The sequence below is a fragment of the Myodes glareolus genome, chromosome 20 (assembly GCF_982192425.1).
Source record: "Myodes glareolus chromosome 20, mMyoGla1.1, whole genome shotgun sequence".
Taxonomy (NCBI): Eukaryota; Metazoa; Chordata; class Mammalia; order Rodentia; family Cricetidae; genus Myodes; species Myodes glareolus.
Genome location: NC_142045.1, coordinates 22519930 through 22540709, shown reverse-complemented (window position 1 = coordinate 22540709; position 20780 = coordinate 22519930). Strand labels below are relative to the sequence as shown.

Sequence of the window (20780 nt, the reverse complement as noted above, 5' to 3'; positions counted from 1 at the left end):
AAACCTCAAAATTTGACCTTTAAGAATACCTGTAACAACTTTAGATCATTGTCTCTGTGAGTCTGTGTGTCCTTGAGCAGACACAATAGAAGTCAGGGATTCCCTTGGAGCTAGAGTTACAGGCAGCCATATGGCAGAGGTATTGGGAACTGATTTCAGGTTCTCTACAAGTACAGTATGCGTTCTTAACTACTTCAGCTCCCAGTTTTAACCTCTTCTCCCCATTAACATTTTATTAAATTTTCCTCATGGTTTCCAAGTTTAGAAGATGATGTCTCTCCTAGTTATAAAAGTTCACTCTTGTGGCTGGAGAGGCAGCTCAGTCAGTAGAGCGCTTGCGCAGCATGCCCAAAGTGTTAGATTCACCCTCCAGCACCACACGAAATGAGGTATGTGCATGTAATCTTGGCATATGAGAGGTGGGCGTTTGCTTTTAAGGGACTATTTCAAGTGCAGGATACGGTCATGAACCAAAGGATATAAACTAGTACACTGAATCGGTATACTGGTCTAAGAATGAGAGATGCATTATGAAGCTTGTCCTTGTTTAGGAGCTAATTTAGACGGTGCAAAGGGGCTGTGATGTGGAACAGCTGAGTGGGAATGAGACAGCAGAACCAGCAGCTCAGCTGTTTCATGGTGGGGGATGGTAGCTGGACTGCCTGCAGTAGCAGTCCTTCCGTACCGCTGGGCATGGTGATGCATGCCTTCAGTCCCAGCATTCGGGAGGCAGAGGCAGGTGGAACTCATATGTGTTTGAGGCTGGCTTGGTGTACAAAGTAAGTTTCAGAATAGTCAGGGTTACACAGAGAAATCCTGTCTTGAAAAACTAGGAAAAAAAAAAAAAAGAAAAATCACTTACCTTTGTCCTGTGCCTCTGTTTTTTGTATAAAACAGGAATTACCAAACACCTACCTTTTAAAATCATGGGTCCTCTTGATTAATTTATATGAGGGTTTTTGAATGGTATCGTGAATCAAGTACTAAGTTTTGGCTGTGACAAGTCACACCTGTGCAAGCTATGATGACGACCACAGTGGACGGGTGTAGTGCTCCAAGGAAGAGCCTTTCTTTGCTTTCTTCTATTTAACTTTTTGTAGTGCTGGGCCAAGGCAGTAATTGGAAGCTGTTAATTTTTATAGAGTTGTTTATTTTTATGTGAACTGCTGTTTTGTCTGAGCATACGGATGTGCACCGAGTGCATACAGGAGCCAGAAGAGAGCACCAGATGCTCTGGGACTAGAGTTACAGAGAACTGTGAACCACCATGCGGGTGATGGGACTGAACTCGGTTTCTCTGGAACTGCTGAGCCATCGCTCCAGCTCCCATCGCTAATTTTAAAGGAGAAATGCCCACAGGACATCTTTAAATAGCACGCAGCACTCCTACAACCTGGGTTGCAGGTGGTAGGCAGAACTATGATGGACAGGATTTGTTGGAATATGTGACTTAGATAATGGAGAAGAACAAATTCATCACTCAGGAGATACTATTTATCCTAAAAAAAGGAAGTTTTATTTTCTGATCACACTTCACAGGAAATCTATATATTTGTAATGAAGACTATGATGGATGACGGAAGAGCTGAGAAGAAGGAAGCTGCCAGAGGGCTGTTGTTCAACTCTAGATTGAGGAGCAATTAGCAAAATTACTTTGATATTGACCCTGAAGAATTAACATTTAATTCTTGTTTTCATAAAAGACAAAATAATGAAGTTGGTCAATTAGTTTTTACAATAATATTAAAATATATTATCTTCTTGGAGTTGGAGGTTTGGCTCAATGGTTAACAGTACTTGCTGCTCTTATAGAGGACCTGGGTTCAAGCCCCTAAACCAACATGGTAGCTCATACGTCTCTGTATTTCAACTTCAAGGAGATCCAATAGCCTCCCTGGGTACCAAGCATTCCTGTAGTGTCCATACAAATATGGAGGCAGAACACTTTCATATACATAAAATAATAAAATAATCTTAAAAATATTAAAATGTTAGAAAAACATTTGTTAGGAACAAGTCCCTGGTCCCACTCATACTGTCATTATTCTTGTTTCCTAGGACAACACTCCTTCCAATCATCTTCACAATTTCTGGACTTCATTTTTTCTTTTCCTTTCCCAATGCTACCTGTGATCCCGCTGTTTCCTCCAGATTGCTGGTGCGCTGATTCACGAGGGAGGAGGCAGCAGAAGCAGGGAACAGGATTCAGACGGTTGTGAGTACGACACAGACTCTGGGAGATGACTTCAGTAAGTCCTACCGACTTTATTCCAGGGAACATATAGGGACAAACCCTACTTTGCATTAAGTGGCACACCACACTACTATGAGGCTTTGATTGTGGCAGTTGGGTCCTACAGCAAAGCTCCTAATACAAGTTTAAGTTTTGCATATGTGCAGCAGGAGTAAGGCTTCTAACAGAACTGTGCCGAGGGTCATGCTAAAGATAAAGCAGGCATCAAGGCTTAAAGACAGCTTTCAGACAGTGTCAGTCTTCCTGGGCCAGGGGTATTCTCCAGAGAAGATCAGGTAGAGAGCAGAAAGTCTTGCTGGGGGTTGGGGTGGTCCCCAGGCTGCCAAGCTTTGGAGAAAGCTGTCAGGCCATGATAGACGGTAACCTCTGACCATCAACCTTTCAACAACCACCATTGTAGTTTATCTCTTGTCTGCTATTCTCTTTCAGAGCTTGTAGCAGCACGCACCCATAATCTCAGTACTTGAGAGATCAAAGCAGCAGGGCTAAGGCAAATCTGAGGTCATCCTGGGCTACACAGTAAGACACTATTTCAAAATCCAAAGGCTAAGCTTGTAGTTTAGGGTAGGGAAATTCCCTGGCCTTTGCTCATCAAGTTATTAACTTAGGCTGGGCAGTGGTGGCACACACCTTTAGAGAATCTCTGCGAGTTCAAGGTCAGCCTGGTCTGCAAATCAAGTTCCAGGATAGCCAGGCTACATAAAGAAACCCTAGCTCAAAAAACAAAAACAAAAAATGATCACATTCAGTTCATATTTAAAGTTTTGTACAGATACTGTGGACTAATCCAACAGTAATACTATTTCTTTGGTACCCACACAGTGGCAAAATGAGTTCTCCCCAAAAGCATGTGTTTTAAAAAACAGAAATACCTGGGGGCTGGAGAAATGGCTCAGAGATGATTGCTCTTCGAGTTCAATTCCCAGTAACCACATGGTAGCTCACAACCATCTATAATGACATCTGGTGCCCTCTTTGGGCATGTAGGCATATATGCAGGCAGAACATTGCATACATAATAAATAAATAAATTTTAAAAAAGAAAGAAAAAAGAAAAAGAAAGAAATACTATTCCTGATTTGGCATAAAATAATTAATATTTTCATGAATAAAGTGCTTACCTAAGATTAAGAAATGCTCTCCCACAGAGTGGTCTATCAAAGGCACAAAATCTCTCTTTTTAAAATAGTAGCTTTAAGATTTATGGTGTTAACTCACTGAACTTTTATTTAATCGTAAGTTTACATTTTTTTCTCAAAGTAATTAAAAAACTACAGTAAGAATGACATTTAGTTTTTATTTTTACAACTCAGCCATAAACACGCACACCACAAACTTGATTCCCTCATTAGTTGTCTGTGTGCCATGACTCACCTGTGACAAATCATAGCGTAAACCTAGGGCAAGAGTTAACAAGAAATCAAAATAGCATCCCCAAAAAGGAGAGATAGGAAAATCAATAAATTAAAAACCATAGCTTTAATTTATAAAAAATAGTTTGATAATCTTTTTATAAATCTCCCATGCTTACAAAAGCAAAAATTACAGTTAAAATAGTTGTTTTTAACAGATTCATTTATACAATGCGATTATGATCAGAAAAACTCAATGTTTTAATAGTTTATATTTTCTTTGCATCAGAGTCCACATAAATTTTTACAAATTTACAATTTAAAGTGAGAATTAACTTCCAATAAGGTCAAACTAGTTAGCTAGTACCTGAATATTGAGCTTTGCCCCACTTGATACATTGTACCAAAATGTTACATACAACTCAATGACAGGTACCAACAACAATACTTGGCAGCATGGTGACCAGCATGACTGTTCCACTGCAGCTTAAAATATGCTTTGGTCAGTAAATTAACAGAAATCAAGTAATACAACCAAAAGAGTTGTTTCCTAGCCTTAAGTAAACATTAAATACATTAATAAGGCAAGGAAAAATATGATCAAACACACAAAGCAATTTCTATTTTCAACTATGTGACATTTAAAATTAAAATTAAGCAGTATTTTATATCCCGATACACTGATTATCATAGCTTTCTCAGTAAAGCTAATCTACAATTACCTTCTAGAATGTCCAGTAATGTTGGCATTAGTTACTCCTTTTGCACTTCCATGAAGATGGTCCTTCATCCTGTAACTTTTTGAATTTTGGACCAAGAAAGAACCACCAACCAAATCCAATGAAAACACAGATAATGGATTCCACATAATAGCCATCCAGAGCTGTCACACACGAGCCACCAAGTTTTTTGCAAAGCTATAAAAATAAAAGTATAATAAATATTCTATAACTTTTTTTCTGGTTTGCTTTACAGGCGCAGGGTCTCAGATAGCCTAGGTTGGCTACAAATTCTGGACCTGAGGATATTCTGGACTTCTGAATCTCTTCCTCACAGCTCTCAAGTGCTGGGATTAAAGGCACACATCACTAAAATTGGTTTTAGTGTAAACCCAGAACTCTGTGCATGCTAGGGAAGCACTACACCAACTGCGCTGTAAAAGCCAGCTATTATTGTTTCATTTATGAGCATTTCAGCAACCCCAGTGTGCTCTCTTTGCCTGAAAAGCACCTTCACCTAAGCTAGTCTTACTGACACAAATTCACAATTACTCCTCATCATAATAGCGCTAAAATATGTACATTTCCATACTGAAACTATGGTATATATGATGTTTAGACACTCACCATATTTCAAACCTTGTTCACTGTTATCTGAAACTAAAGCACACTTACTTCAATAGCATCAGGGCTTCGACAATTCTGGTTTGATGCTCCTACACACTCCTTCACTGTGAGGGGATCCACGAGCCAGAGAGCTACTGTAGACGGCCAATTTCCTCCCAGATTGGACACAGTATTTAAAAGGGTCATGTATGTTCCTCCGATAAGAGGGTCACTGACCTTGGCATTGAAAGCCATTATCGACACATACATGCTGTACAGCGTGACCTGTGAGAAGAAGGGGACATTGGGATGGTGAAAGGAGGTTTTTTTTCCTTTTCTTCTTTTTTTGTCTTTTGTTTTCTGTGTGGAGGGTGTTCAGGATTGAGCATGAGGCACCAAGCAGGAAGCATAAACTATGGAGCCCTGTTTTCTGGTAGGGCTTATACTATCGACAGTCAAAGGAGACCGAAAGGAAAGCGACAGGAAGGTGGCCCTGGGACACACAACGTTCCTATGTGTACTATACATGGATATATGACATACGCACATATACACTCGTGCATCTATATTACAAAAGTAAACAACAAAACATGGATATGCAGTATACTCCAAAAATGGTGATAAATAATGTTGAAGAATACCACTTTGAAATTTCTAAGACAAACTAGAGAGAAAAAAACCTTAGGAGATAAAAACTGGGAGACAGGAATGGAGCCATACATCTTTAATCCTAGTACCTTGTAGGCAGAGGCAGGAGGATTTCAAGTTTAAGCCTGGTCTGGAACAAATACTGTCTCAAACATAACCAGAAGGGGGTAAAAATAATTTCTACTTTCATTAGAAAAGTATAAATTATTTCCAAAACAATATTCCTCTGAGCAGCTCTGCACGAAGTGTTTTTAAAAATAGAATAGTAAAGTGAGTGCATAGGCGGGGGGCAGCAAAGTCACATTAGACTGCAGACACGGGATTCCACAAAACAGGAAGCGCCTCTCATGGGAAGCTTCCTGATAGCCGTGATTCATAAGCTCATTCCACTCAGGACAGCTGCTGTCACACAACACATCAGTAATGATGACACTGCTGCCATACACCATGCCTCATGTCGGAGACCTTGAATCTTTTTCTGCTTTAAGGCCTGTGTGATTGCCTAAGCTTCTCTGACTACACTTTGAGAAATTCTCCAAGAAAAGCAAAAGCCAAAGAAACAAGCCTCTGGACTATAACAGCACCGTCCGTACACTTCTTTCCCTGGGTAGACAGTGAGACACTAATTGAACCAAATGCTTCTTTTTAATGTCTGTTATGTGCCTAGCATTAATTTTGTGCAAAACAGAAATATGTATTTGACATACTGGCCCCAATAATTTTACGAGCCTGTGGTTGGTTAGATATGATCCACTATGGAATTCTTTAGTAATTGACTGATTGGATTTTTTTGTTGTTGTTGTTTTGTTTTTTTGTTGAGATAGAGTCTTGTGTAGCCCAGGCTAGCCTCCAATTCACTATGTCATCAAGACAGGCCTTGAACTCGATCTTCCTAACTCCACCTCTACAATGCTGAGATTACAGGTGCGGTATTACCATACCTGGATTCTAAATTATTTAATTGTACAGGAAAAACAAAAAACAAACAAACAAACAAAAAATTAAAAAGCTGCTGAGACTGTTAAGGTTTCAGTCAAAAATCAAGAAGTTAGTATATATCTTACTTTCAAATGAGTTAGACTATGTTTTATTTAAAAATTCAGTGACTCTTTAACATGTATCAGCAGTGATTACAGTTGAATATCTAAACTTACTGCTGGGCCTCTGCCATTGACGTGAGTTACTTATCTCAGAATCAAAGCCCTCATTCTGAAGCAGCAACTTGAGTGAGGCTGAAGCAGAGCAGTGATCACTTCCTTTGGGGATTGTAGACACACGTGTCAGAAAGACAAGGCACTTTAGTAGACAGCTGCCCAAAATCTCGGGGTAAGCTTTTTATTACAAAAGTTTAAGTCAAAGACTATTTAAATCCAGTATCTGTCTTTCTATCTTAAGAAAAGACAAGAGGTTAAAAAATCCAGATCTGAGTCAGGTGTAGTTGGTTACACCATTATCCCAGCATTGGAAAGACTTTGGTGAGGCAGGAAATCAACAGTAGGGTCAGTTTCAGACCTGTTCAAACTTAGGCTTGGTTATATGGACATAGACTGTCTCAAAAACAAAAATAAACACAAACACCTTCCCTACATCTATGAATAGATCAAGGTATACTTACTTAGGAAGAGTAAACTTTGTTAAAATTCTGAAATATAATAAATTCTTCATAAAGAAATAATTTAAAGAAAATAGATAAACTCCTTTTTCATGACTAACACTCACCAAGTTAAAAGATACTGGTCTTAAGTTCACCATCAAATTACTTTATTGTCAGATTAACATGGAAACCTTCAACTTCATTAAAGTAGCTGGGAAAATTTTTCCTCAGGGACTGGAAGATGGCACTTCTACAACTATGGGGCTTGAGCTCATATGCTCACCCATGAATAACCGAGTGCCTGTAACTCCAGCTTTTGAAGCAGAAATAGGCAGCGACCAGCCAGCCTAGCCAATGTGGCAAGCTTCCAGTTTAGTGAGAAACCCTGTCTCAAGACAATACAGAGAGTGACAAAGTAAGACACCCAGCATCCTGCTCTGGCCTTCCCACGTGTGCCCTAGCACCCACACACTTACACACACACACACACACACACACACACAAACACACACGCATGTTTCATCAGCAGCTCGTCTCCTAGCTTACCTGATGTAACGCATAACTCAGCAGCACTATAATATAGTAATAAATGGGGAATCCTCCTTGATGCTCTACTTTAGGAGTCCACCAAACCAGCAGGGCATATTCTAATCCAAGCAATAACCTACAAAAAGAGAAACACTGAGTTGACATCCATTTTACATTAAGGAGTAAGCTGTATTAAAAATGGCTAGAGCCAGGCATGGTGTCACATGCCTTTAATCTCAGATCCAGGAGGCAGAGGCAAATGGATCTCTGAGTTTTACTCATTCTGGTCTGTAAGTTCCAGAACAGCCAGGGCTACACAGAGACACTCCTTCAAAACAACAGTAATGAAACAAAAATACTACCTGTTCCCCAAACAACAAAAGGACATTCCACAAGACTAAAAACAGAAAAACTTCCTCTAAATAACAGTGACATTAAAGTTCCACCGTGCCTCCTTCCCCAATCCTACCCATACACTTCACTGTCATAAGCACAATAGTGAACATAACCAGCCAGTCAGCAGGCTCTGTTGTTACCTGTAGGGCATGGCTTTGTAAAAGATGTTCAGTGGCTGGGGACCTGCGGTGTACTTGCTGATGATCAGTGGCAGCACTATCTGCAGAGGAACCATCGGGACGGCCAGTAAGGCGAGATGTTCCTTAGGCACCCCCTCTTCTACCAGTTTCAAGCCTGTTACGGCATCTGCTGCCGAAAAGCCAATCTGCAACAAACGGACAGAAGTGGGTTAGCGTCTGACACAGGCGATGCCTATGTCAAGACACAGGCAAGTCCTACAAAACCTCCAGTCTCATCACTTCGCCCACCAGTCACAAGCGCAAAGTTGTCAAGTTATAGAAGGCGTATTTTGCACTTTGGTTTACTAATATTATGTAGTGAAAAACAACAGAAAATGCAATACTGGTAGAACTGTAGTTAGTTTTAATTACAATTACATTTCCACTTTGAAAAAGTTCAATCTAGGCCTTTAATCCCAGCCTTTAGGAGGCAGAGGCGGCAGCAGCAGCAGCAGCAGCAGCAGCACGCAAACTACTGTGAGTTCTAAGCCATCCTGGTCTATACAGTGAGTTTCAGGACAGCCTGGGCTACGTAGTGAGACTGTCTAAAAAGAGCATAAATCAGTTGGTTGAAGTGCCATGCTTTTAAGCCTAGCACTCATGAGGCAGACGTAGGCAGTTTTCTGGAAATTTGAGCCAGCCTGGTCTACATAGAGATCCAGGACAATGCAGACAGGGCAATGTAGAGGGACCTTACCCTCAAAAAAACATACAAAAACAAAAAACCAAACATCAGTTCAATCTATTGTAAGTTTAAAATTCTACTGTTTTGTGTATCATAAATTTAAAAGAAAAGTTTCTGGTTAACCATAAATAAATTTGATCCAAATGAAGAATCCCTGACACATATTTTTTGACTATTTTTCATAAATTAAAATAAAAATTTCCAAACATATCTAACATTTCAAAATAAATTTTAAGAAAACAGTATACTAGAAAGGTAGAATAAAACATGGAAAAATAGCCTGGCATGGTGGCACACATCTTTAGTCCCAGCACTTGGGAAGCAGAGGCAGGTGGATTCAAGGGTAGCCTGGTCTACAGAGCCAGTTCCAGGACAGCCAGGGCTATAAAGAAAAAGCCTGTCTAGGAAAAATAAAAGCAGAAAAAGTATAATTAATTAGATTTTTTTGATTTGTTTTTGTCATTTTTGAGACAGGGTTTCTCTGTATACCCTTGCTGTCCTGGAACTCACTCTGTAGACCAGGCTGGCCTCAAACTCACTGAGATCCACCTGACTCTGCCTCCTAAATGCTGGGATTAAAGTTTGCACCACCGCCCGGCTTAATTAGATTAATTCTTAAAGACATCAATAAAGAGTAAGGATGATAAAAGTGGAGACAACGTTTGAACTAAGACAGCTAGTCCCGAGGATCTTCTTAGAAGTCAGTTTAGTTACAAAACAACAAACTATAACCTCTCAAAGTCTCAACAAAGCAATCAAAACCTAGAAAACATTGGGGGATAGGAGTATGATATAGATCCCATGATTCCCTGAGACACTGAGACACGACTTCTGTGATGCTCCTACAAACCTATGCACAACCCGACTCCAACACACAAGGCCACTCTATAGAATCTTGTCTTTTTTTGAGGGGTGGGGTTTTTGTATATTGGTTTATTTGGTTTGGCTGATTTTTGTGAATTTGAGGCCAGCCTGGTCTACAGAGTGAGTTCTAGGAATGCCTAGGCTACATAGCACAGTGAAACCCTGTCTTAAAAAGAAGAAAGAAGATGATGATGAAGAAGAAGAATCATGAATGGGAACGTGGGAGGCTGGGGCGGAGGGGGAGTGATACAGATCCAGTGCTTATTTTTGAAGTTCTCAAAAGAAAATACTAACTAAGAGGGGAAAAAAAAAGAATTGATATGCAATTAACAACATTTGCTGCGAAGACTCCCTACACAGAGAAAATATTCTTCTTATGTAATGATTTTAAAGTAAGAAGGTCAGGAGACAGCAAACCATGCACCACAGATCTATAATACCTCCCAGTACAGCCCTGCTCCTTTCCCAGACACTTGCTAGGAATCGCGAGACTAATCATTTGTTTACTATAAAAATATCTGAGCTCCCCACTGAAAACCTTGTGACTAAGTCCTTACCTTATCAGCATTACTCCTGTCCAATGCACCTCAGGGGTCACCCTGATCGCATTTGTCCCTTTACAGGTCTCTCAGCTGCAGCTTCAGAAGCAAAATCATCTATGGTTTCTACAGACTCCCTGAGAAGCCTATGCCCCCACCTGAGCATGCATTCTCATTTCCCTTAACACCTTCAATTTTTCAACTCTGTTTTATACTGACTTACCATGAAAAAAACATTTCCCCCCCAGCTCACCTGAGTAGACAGGCCTCTGAAAAGAAACCCCTCTGGCTGCTAAGGGTAGAAGCAGAGAGGTCTCTGCCCTTGCCTCACTTAGCTGTCCGGAGAGAGCCACTACTTAAAAGATAAACGCCTAAAGTATATACTATGTAATTCCTATAGCCTGGTGATTTAACTCCTCAGTATTAACCTAAGAGTAATAAGCATAAAGGTTCACAAAACACCTACATGAACATTTACAGAAGTACTATTCGTAATAAACCATACCCACCTAAACAAATCTTGAAAAATAAATACAGGCATACTCATAAAATGGAATTTAGAGTAATGAGATGAACAAACTATCACTATAAATAACATACGGTAGATGTGATGCACACCATAGTCCTCACACCTGGGAGATGGAGGCAGGGAGCTTAAACATTCAACACTGAGCTTGGAAGAAGGCTAAGCTGTTAAGAGTCCCAGGTGCTCTTCCAGAGTTCCCAGAACCCACATGGCAGCTCACAGCCATCTGTAACTTTAGTTCCAGGGGATCCACCATCCTCTTCTGACTTCTACAGGCACTGCACACATGTGTTACAGACATACATTCAAGCAAATTACCCATAAACATAAAATAAAAATAAAGAACTCTTTTTTAAAAAAAACTATTCAACATTATCATCAGCTATATACTGTCTGAAGCCAGCTCCTGGGCTACATGATACTGCCTCATTAAAAAACCCATAGCAAATTTATATACTATGACTATTAATGTAGCTGTTTAAACATAATTAAAATACAAATGATACCAGGATATGTCTGGAATAGAGCAAAAACTATTAAATTACGCACAATGGTTCAATTCTACTTTTAAACTGTTGTAAAAACATATATGTGAAGTAGGTATATACACAGATACATGCACACATATAACAGAGAAAAGGAACTCAAACAAACCAGCACTCCAAAGGCAGAGGTAGGAAGATCTCTGTGAGTTCAAGGCCAACCTGGCCTACATATTGAGTTCTAGGCAAGCAAGGGATGTAGAGTGAGAGCCTATCGCAAAAACAATAGAAAATAAAGGAACACGCCAAAAAGTGTTCATTTCTAAATGACTGGCTAAATATAACGTTATCTTCTAACTATGTCTCCATTATTAAAGAGGAGTAACTCATTATTAAAATGAAGACAATGGAGCTACTGTATTTACTTTAAGCCTGTTATAAAGTGTTCATGTAGATGGATTTAAAAAATGCTGTAAAAGTCTAGACTTTGGGACTATGCTACAGGCTATTATAGCAAGATATACTTGCTTACCTTGCTTCAAGCATAAAAGCTTTAAGTTTTAGGGCTATAAAAATGAGCCTTGTTTTGCTTTCTGCGACAGGGCCTTACACCATAACCTAGGTTGGCCTTGATGTCACATCAATCTTCCTGCCTCAACTTCCCCTGTACTGGGACTACAGGAGGCATTAGTTACAATATCTGGCTACACAAAGACTTTGAGGCAGGGTTTCTTTATGTAGCCTTGGCTGTCCTAGAACTCACTCTGTAGACCAGGCTGCCCTTGAACACTCTGTAGATCTGCCTGCCTCTCCCTCCTAAGTGCTGGGATTAAAGGTGTGTGCCACCACCACCTGGCTAAGCAAACACATCTTCATGAAGAATGTAAATTACCAGTAATCCTATTTGTTTCATGGTAGATTTCCTTTTAATATTTTGAAAAAAATAATTCAATAAATTTCTTCCTTATCTTTGTAAGCCACATTCTCAGTAAATGACATTACACCCTGATATCAAGGACACGTTCCTGACAATAGGAAAAAGCTATTCACTTCAAGGTGCTCACTCTCATTCCAACCATTACTATTGTCAACAGTATCTACATATGGACATAGCTTCAAGATTCCAAGACGTACAGCTTACTTAGATGTGATATTTGAAACCACTGAAAAACATATTTAATAGGCAGAAAATATTGCTTTTCAATTTTAAACCTATGGCATTAGAAGGGGACTTATGAAAAGACATTGAAAGTATTCCGTGATAATGATAAATTTGTTTAAAAATCTCTTACCTTTGAAGTTAGAATCAGAAGGCAAAATGTCAGAACTGCTGGCATTTTTATAATTGCAAACAGCAGCTTGTAAGTATCTGTGATCCCTTGGGTTTCTTCTTTCACTACTGACACTTCCTTGTTTTCTTTTTTCAGAAGGGCTACTAATGTCGTTGTTATTAAAAATACAGTTCCCCAGAAAAAAAGAAAATCTGAAATTAAGAATGTTTTAGTCTATAATTAATTTTTGAAATATAACTTCATTGATAATAAATAAAATACAACTTTCCTTAACTAAAAATACCCTAATGTTATGCTATAAACTTTGTTTGAGGCACAGCAGATGAATGAAGTTGTCCTGACTCTTTAAACATACAGACACAAAACTGACTGATACTTACCTTTGGGGGAGGGCTACAGATCTAATTAAATCTTTTTAGGTAAGGGAAAGAAAAGATTTTTACATCACATAAAGTTCATTGGTTATAGTTACACACCCAAGCATTTCTTGTATTAAATTATGACAATTTAGATGATAAAGAATGCATGATTGAACCAAGCACGGTGGTGTACACCTGTAATCCCAACCAACACTCAGGAGGCTTTTGAGGCTAGCTTAGGCTACAAAGTTAATGCAAGGCCAGCCAGAGATACGCAGCAAGACCGTCTCAAAAAGAGAAATAGCCAGGTTGGCTGGAACATCCCAATAATTCTAGCACTTGGGAAGCTGAGTCAGAAGGATCAACAGTTAGGATCATCCTTCAGTAGACAATGAGTTCGAAGCCGGCCTAGCATAGATATACACACCTGTTTTTAAATGAAAAACTAAACACTCTATTCCAAACCAAACACATGATTATTTGCTTCAGATGCCCACCGCAAGTGTGAGTGTCTGTGCTGGGTGTGTGTAATATATGTGTCAAGAGTACAGATGCGGGTTTCTGAGGAGGTCAAACAACCCTGGGCAGTCTGCCTCCACTGTGGGTTCTAGAGATTGAACTCAGATGGTCAGGCTTGCTCAGCAAGCACCCGTTGAACACTCTTTGCCAGCTCATATTTTAAATTTTTTATTTCTAAACTTTTTACATGTTTAATCTCTTTAAGATTAACCTCCTTGCAGTATCTGCAGATGAAGACATGGTGTACTGTCTGTATTGTTTCATGGGAGGAGCTTGAACAAGTGTATAGGTGGGGGAGAATAATGGCCTAGAAGAGCCTTCCTAACAGCCAGAAAGAACAGCAGTAACAGAGCACACACCACAAGGTATGAGTGTGAGAAGCATGTTTACCCTCTGTAATATACACCCTATGATAAACTACCAAATGCCGCCCGATCTCACTACGAAGCTGGCATAGGAATGGCCCCTTGATTCAGACATGAACATATTTGTCTCAATGTGTCCCAGTGAGTTACACCTAGTGGCCTGTAATGCCAGCTCCAGGGTGCCTCTGGCCTCCATGAGCCTATACACTTCTACTCACGTGTATATACTCACCCAACCCAATAAACACAATTAAAAATAATAAAGTGAGACAAATGAAGATTTGTTTAGAGAGTTTAACTTACAGCAGTATTTTCATTAAGAAAGCCTTTTTTAAGGTGGTTTAATAAGGGATGCCAACAGAAATGCCAATTAAAAGTTTTGGAAAGAATTAAATGACCAGCCGGGCCGTGGTGATGCACACCTTTAATCCCAGGCAGAGGCAGGTGAATCTCAGTGAGTTCAAGGCCAGTTTGGTCTACAAGAGCTAGTTCCAGGACAGGCTCCAAAGCTGCAGAGAAACTGTGTCTCGAAAAATAAATAGATAGATAAATAGATAGATAGATAGATAGATAAATAAGTTTAAAAAAGACCAGGTCTACACAGAGAAACCCTGTCTTCAAAACAAAAACAAATAAACAAAAAAGAATAAAACGAAAAGTATAGACTCTTCCGTTATACTTTAGGTGACGGGAGCTTCATTTCTCAAGGAGAATTTGCTTAGTACATCTTAACGATTCTAATGGAAAAAATCTTCAACTAGAATTTAAATTCCTTTATGCCAATGCCAACAGAAGGACACTGTATGCATAGGCAAGACTATTTCTAATTTCCTTGTGCTTTGAGGGAAATAACAGCATGAACAATAGGAAGTAATCACACCGGGACACTCACAGGGCCAAAACTCAGTCTCTGCACCTCACATGTAGAGCAGAGTGAAGAGCCAACAGCTCAGAAAGGAAGGTCTAATGGCTGCTGCAGCATAACCACTAAACACACTGACCATGTCTGCTGTTCGCTAACATCGCTTCCAGAGTACAGTGTACCAATCACGGTGAAAGGACACCATCAGCTCTCCAAAGTGATCAAGATGACAAAGTTGATGTCCACCTTTCACAAACACGCTATTTGACTAAACATTCAAAAGCGCCTACAAGAACATGTCTAATACACCCACGAATGCAGACATTAAGAGCAATTCACCACTGATGAATAAAAGTATAAAGGTTGGCCAAGCAAGTGAGGGTGTGTGCCTCTGACCAGCCCTAGAGGGGCAGAAAGCAGGTGTATCTCTGAGTTCAAGGTCAGTCTGGACGAAAGAGCAAGTTCAAGGACAAGACAGCCAGTGCTACACAGAGAAACCCTGTCTCGGAAAAAAAAGAAAAAAAAATTCACACACACACTTAATATAAATTCTGGCACACCAGTCCATTGTAAGCTCAGGAGAAAAGCAGTACAACTCATTTGAAGCTCAAGGTTAGAGACCTGGCAGAAAGATTCAGGCAGGAACCATACCTGCGGCACAAACCTGACCACTTGAGTAGAATCTCTGGAAGCCACATAAAGGTAAAAGAGAACTGTCTCCACTTAGCTGTCCTCTGACCTCCACGGACACATACATAAGTGTGCACATATACACATAAATAAATAAACAATATATCAATCTTAAAATTTTTAAAAAAGAATTCCTCTTACATATCTTAATATATATGTCATTATAGAGCTCATGATGTATTTTTACAGTGGCTGGTAATTCAAGTTACGGATATACTTCAACATCAATCTTACAGGGAAATACCTTAGTAAGGAATATTAGGACCAGGCAAGGTAGCACACACCTTTAATCCCAACACATGGGAAGCAGAGGAAGAGGCAGGTGGATTTTTCTGGATTTGTGGTCAACCTGGTCTACACAGTGACTTTTAGAGAAGCCAGGACTGCCTAAGACCCTGTTTCAAAACTCAAAATCAAAACACCACATCAGGCTCCAATATTCCTTTATAATTCATACTATTCTGTAAAACTAGTAAACTATGAAACTATCAAAGTAACTAAAACGAAAAACAGCAAGAATACCAAATTCTGGCAATCACAGAGAGAAAGTGAGTGATTCACTGGGGGCTAAAAGGGAAATATAACAGCACAAGCAGTGCCTGCCTACCACAGTGTGGTGTACGCCTGTAACCCCAGCATTTGACAGGCTAGCGGAGGGGAACACTGCTCGTGTAACAACTATAAAGACCAAAAGCAAGCCCAACAGACAGCACACACTTGCAATCCTAGCATCTGAGGCAGGAGGGTCAATGACTCTAGGACAGCCAGGGCAGCTGGGTTAGAGTGGGGCTCTGCTCTCCCGTTAAAAATCTGACTGAGGGTAAGAGGGGCGTGAAAAACAGAAAGGAATCTTAAGGTAAACTAATCAGTCAGCCATGACTGTCCTGTTAGTTACAAAGGCTATACATACATGGAGTAATACATGGAAATATACATACAATCATGTACACAGCACCTACCCTCTCCCACATGGCTATTAGTGAAATCAAAGTCAATAGTTTATATCCCACACCGACTTCCTGGCATAGTATTTAGCTAATCATGTTCATGTACATGTATGTGTCGGGTGGAGGTCAGCGGACTACTTGTGGGAAACAGTTGTCTTTCTTCATCATGAGGATCATAGGGATTGAAACTCAGGTCATCAGGCTTGGCAGCAGGCACCCCAGACACTGAGCCATCTTGTTTGTCTTGATATTTTAATATAAGACAATATTTTAATGTTATCCCTAATAGTATAAAAATCCCTTACCACTTCTGGGGGGGGTGTCACCTAACTTTTACCCACACAACTGAATGAAAGGCAATTTATTTTGTTTATTATTGATATTATTGTATGCATGTGCACAGGCCACACATCACAGAGTACATGTGAAGGTCAGAGGACAACTTTTGGGAGTTGGTTCTCTCATCCCACTGTGTGTTCCAGGAATCGAAATCCTGTCTCAGGCTTGAGGTGCAAGCACCCTTTCTCCGACTGAGTCCTACATACACATACTTACCTTATTTTAAAGCAAACTTAAAAGTCATGTGGGGGCTGGAGAAGTGGTTCAGCAATTAAGAGCACTGGTTGCTCTTCCAGAGGACTCACATTTGGCTCCCAGCACCCACATGGTGGTTCAACCTACGTCAGTTAAAAAATTAAAACTTTAACCTATCACTTCTAAGAACTAGGGATTCTAAAAGTGGGTGATCTTTTCAGATACATGGAGCCACAAAGCTGCATTTGTCTGAAAAACAAAAGACAACAGTCCCATCAGCACATATTTAGAGCTAAAGGTTTTCCATGAGGTCTTTCTAACTTCCTACCAATTAGAGGCAAAATATTAGATTAAAAGCCATAAACACCCAAGCTCCAAGTATATGTCCCTAATTAGTTGCTTGACAGCATTTTCTTCATCATAAAAATGAAGAAAGAAATGCATCTTTTTTTTGTCTTCGTCTTTGTGGATTTCGTATCCCTTCCTGATTAAGGGGTCTCTCTTTGCCTGTCCAGGTTCTTGGAAAACAAAGGGTATAAGAAGGAAAAGACCTCCTTCTGCGTTTGGGACTGTCCTGAAGCCATGAAAAAGCCAGTCAGTAGAATCAAGGTCTTAATTCCTCGAGATTTTATCTCTTCCCATCATCTCTGACCTCAATTTGCCATCTAGATTACTGCTTTCTAAAGTAGAAACTGTTCTTTCTCAGTACATTCCTTACACAGTACCTGTGATTAATTACAGAATTAAAAAAAATTAAAGGTTTGTGTAGTAACGTTTTGCCTGTATGTGTGTAAGTGCACTTTGTGTTCCTGGTGTCCATGGAGGCCAGAAGGGGGTACTGGGTTCCCCGAAACTGGAGTTACAGAGGGCTGTAAACCACATGAGTGCTGGGAACCAAACTCAGGACCCCTGCAGAGCAACGAGAGCTCTTAACCAGAGTAAACACTCAAGCCCTTGGCTGTTTGGTTTGTTATGGATTATAATATGCGGATTGTGTAGAGAGTGTGTTTCTCTCCTCTTTACATATCTAGGCAATGGTATTTCCTTCATATGATTCCAGGGTCTTTAAATTCCTCAAAAATCACTAGCTGGTTAAACTGACCATGGTGGTGCATGACTTAAGTACATGGATCCTGGGAAGGATGGGCATCTGATACCAGTCTAGACTCCTTTCAAAATCTCAGGACTAGACAAAGATCAAGTAGCCTAGCACTGGCTAATGGGATGGGGACTTAGCACAGTGGGGAGTTTGCCTTTCATGCAGGAGTACTGGGTTCATTTCCCAGCACCAGAAACACACACAGAAACAGAATCCACAAAATTTAGTTTCGCTATTACTAAGTCACAGAAACCTCAGAACTGGTAATGTGATATGTGTAAGCATTAAAATTAATGCTTTAACTCTTTAACTCGAAATGTTTGAAACAAAATCAAAAGTCCACTACAGAAAGAGAAGTTAAATTTTAAAGTGAGCTATTTTAGAATCTTCTGGAGAACAAAGTTCTCCAGTTATTCAAACAGCTATTCAAAAAAACGTCAGCCTAAATAAAGATCCAACCATGAGAAATGTCAACTGTTATCTCTACCACAGTCAATGCTGGCTATTCTGGGCCTCTCCGATGTCCATCTCTACTGTTCTTAGTTGGCAGGCACTCTTATTTGCAGAGGTCTTTAGAACCCTGTCACTTAGCCAAGTGCAGAATGCTTCTATTTACTACCTCGTCATTCAACAGACTGCTAGAGAGGCCGACTTGTGAAACAACAAAGCTGGGAAAGGTTCAGAAAGCAAGAAACTAGACATCTCAATCCTCTAAAACACAAGAGAAATGTAAACCGTGTTTAAATGAATATTTTTAAAACATGCACTTGCGCATCAAGCAAATGCCCATAGGTCATTATCTCAGAATTTTATTATTTTTATCAGTTGCTTTCACTATTTACTGCAGAGTACTTACTGATCAATATCTGTGCTAATGTCATAGACTGGCTTTAGCAATACTTGAAAGAAGCACATTTTAACAAAACAGGACACACACTTAACTCATCTACCATCTAGATTCCTGGTAAACTTAAAAAAAAAAAAAAAAAGCCAGGTGTAGGGGCCCATGGCTACACATGTAATCTCAGCACTCAGGAAGCTGAAGCTGGACTGAACTCAAGGTTGACTATGCAGACCCTTAAAAAAAAATCCAGTAAACAGAATTCAGAAATAATTCAAACTCAAAAGGAAAAATGTCACATGATTACTCTCCTACAACGAATCTAGAAGGGAAAAAAATTGTGCGTGAACTATTTGAAGGAAGAGGACTAGGAGAGAGGAGGAGAGAAGGGTGTGTTAAGGAAGCGAGCATGAGCAAAGTACATATATACATGTATGGAAATCTCATAATGAAAGTCAATGTGGTGTGTGTTCATTTTAAAGAGAAATGATGTAAAATATTTTGTCCATCATTAAAAAAAATTAAATGCAAGCAAAAGAGGGCCCATCAAAAGTTTCGCGTCAAAAGCATTCACAAGCATAAAATCAATCTGACAGTATATAGTTTTGTACACTACCTGAAAGGGTAACGATTCCCCTGGGCTGAGGCTGAAATCGCAAATATTTGTTACAAAAGTCAGCAGATTCAAGAGCCAAAAACAAAACATTGCCCAAAAAATAGCCTGCTGTTTGGCCCACAGAATTGCATGTGGAAGCATAGCCCACGTTTTCCCGGGATAACATAGTTAACGCCCAACCGTCCACAGCGATGTCCTGAGTGGCGGCCAGAAATTCAAACAAGAAGAATGCCACAGTGAGAGCAACCACATCGGGTGTTCTGCCATCAGTATTTCCGAGCAAATGGTCCACTTGAGTGGATAAATATATCATGAAGAGTCCTAGTATGTATTGAGTAGGGACAAGCCAGGACTTTCGACGACCGAAGTTCTTAAAGTAGACAGCATCAACCAAGGGCGCCCAGAGCAACTTAAGACTGAAAGGCCAGAAGACAAAACTGAAGAAAGCCTGGTCTGTGTAACTAACATTTTTGCTCTGCAAAATGAGAGGGATGCTTCCGGCCAGGCCTAAGGGAATGCCCTGAAGCACGTAAAGAAAGAGCAGTAACAAAATGCTACTTAGTTCGGCTCTGTAGCTCCGCGGAGCTTTTGGGAGGTCACCGGGGCTGGCATCCCCAAGAAGAGCTTCTCGGTCACCCTCCCCACCCACAGAGTCCGAGTGACTGTCATCCCAGCCGCCCGGCGGCAGCGGGCCAGTCTTCATATCCAGAGCGTGGCTGAACATGCCTGGCCGCCGCTGCCGACTGCTGTCCTTGTGGGAGATGGTCGGTGACATATCAGAGACGACTCAGAGCCCGGTTTATGGTGGCCTGAGGCTGGTGTTTTGGATCAGTCTAGTCCCAGGTCCAAGGCGGCCGCTCTGGACCAGGGTCTCGGGGGCTCACCGCCAGGAGGGCGGACTCGGGGAGACTGCTCGCTGTTCTGCAGCACGGATCCAGATTCCCCGGCCGGTGGCCCAGGCGAAGCCTGGGTCGCTGTCCCGAGGAGCCGCTTCAGGGAGTTTGCAGGAGCCCCCGTGGCGGCCGCGCCGGGCTCGAGGCTGGCGGAGCGGGCCGTGGCGCTGTGATGGTGGCCGGCTCGCAACTGCGGCAGGACCTGAACGCCCGCCTGCCCGCCCGCTGCCAGGAAGTCTCCGCTGCCCGGGCAACCTGCGCCCTGCTCTACCGACACCGGCGGTACAGGATGACTTCCTGCCTCGCGCTTCGGGAAGTGGTTCCTTTCCCAAATAAGTCCCCCGCCCGCCCCCTGTCCAAGTCAACCAATCAGGGCCAGCTCCGGTGGTGG

At 40.9% G+C, this 20780-nt stretch overlaps 1 protein-coding gene across 2 annotated transcripts; it reads right to left on the bottom strand.

Moving 5' to 3' along the window:
• Nucleotides 1–3454: 3454 nt before the first annotated feature.
• Slc33a1 (solute carrier family 33 member 1) lies at nucleotides 3455–20679 on the bottom strand. 2 transcript variants are annotated; one of them, XM_048424617.3, is made up of 7 exons: nucleotides 19497–20679; nucleotides 12665–12855; nucleotides 8238–8422; nucleotides 7720–7837; nucleotides 5001–5216; nucleotides 4329–4523; nucleotides 3455–3651 (listed from the first exon to the last, which is right to left on the bottom strand). In XM_048424617.3, the coding sequence occupies exons 1-6, from the start codon at nucleotides 20269–20271 to the stop codon at nucleotides 4356–4358; spliced, it is 1653 nt and encodes a 550-aa protein (XP_048280574.1). In that variant the 5' UTR covers nucleotides 20272–20679; the 3' UTR covers nucleotides 3455–3651; nucleotides 4329–4355. The 2 variants fall into 2 exon arrangements, with proteins under 2 accessions (XP_048280574.1, XP_048280575.1); XM_048424618.3 differs by lacking the exon at nucleotides 12665–12855 and having other exon boundaries at nucleotides 3455–4523; nucleotides 19497–19779.
• Between the last annotated feature and the right edge of the window lie 101 nt (nucleotides 20680–20780).

Bases quoted from the DNA above. Each gene is read 5' to 3' on its own strand.
- Slc33a1 (XM_048424617.3), bottom strand. From the start codon at position 20,271: ATGTCACCGACCATCTCCCACAAGGACAGCAGTCGGCAGCGGCGGCCA. The intron at 5,217-7,719 runs GTAAGCTAGGAG...TTCTTCTCACAG, and splicing joins TGAGTTATGCGTTACATCAG to GTCACGCTGTACAGCATGTA. The intron at 4,524-5,000 runs GTAAGTGTGCTT...TTATTTTTATAG, and splicing joins GAAGCCCTGATGCTATTGAA to CTTTGCAAAAAACTTGGTGG.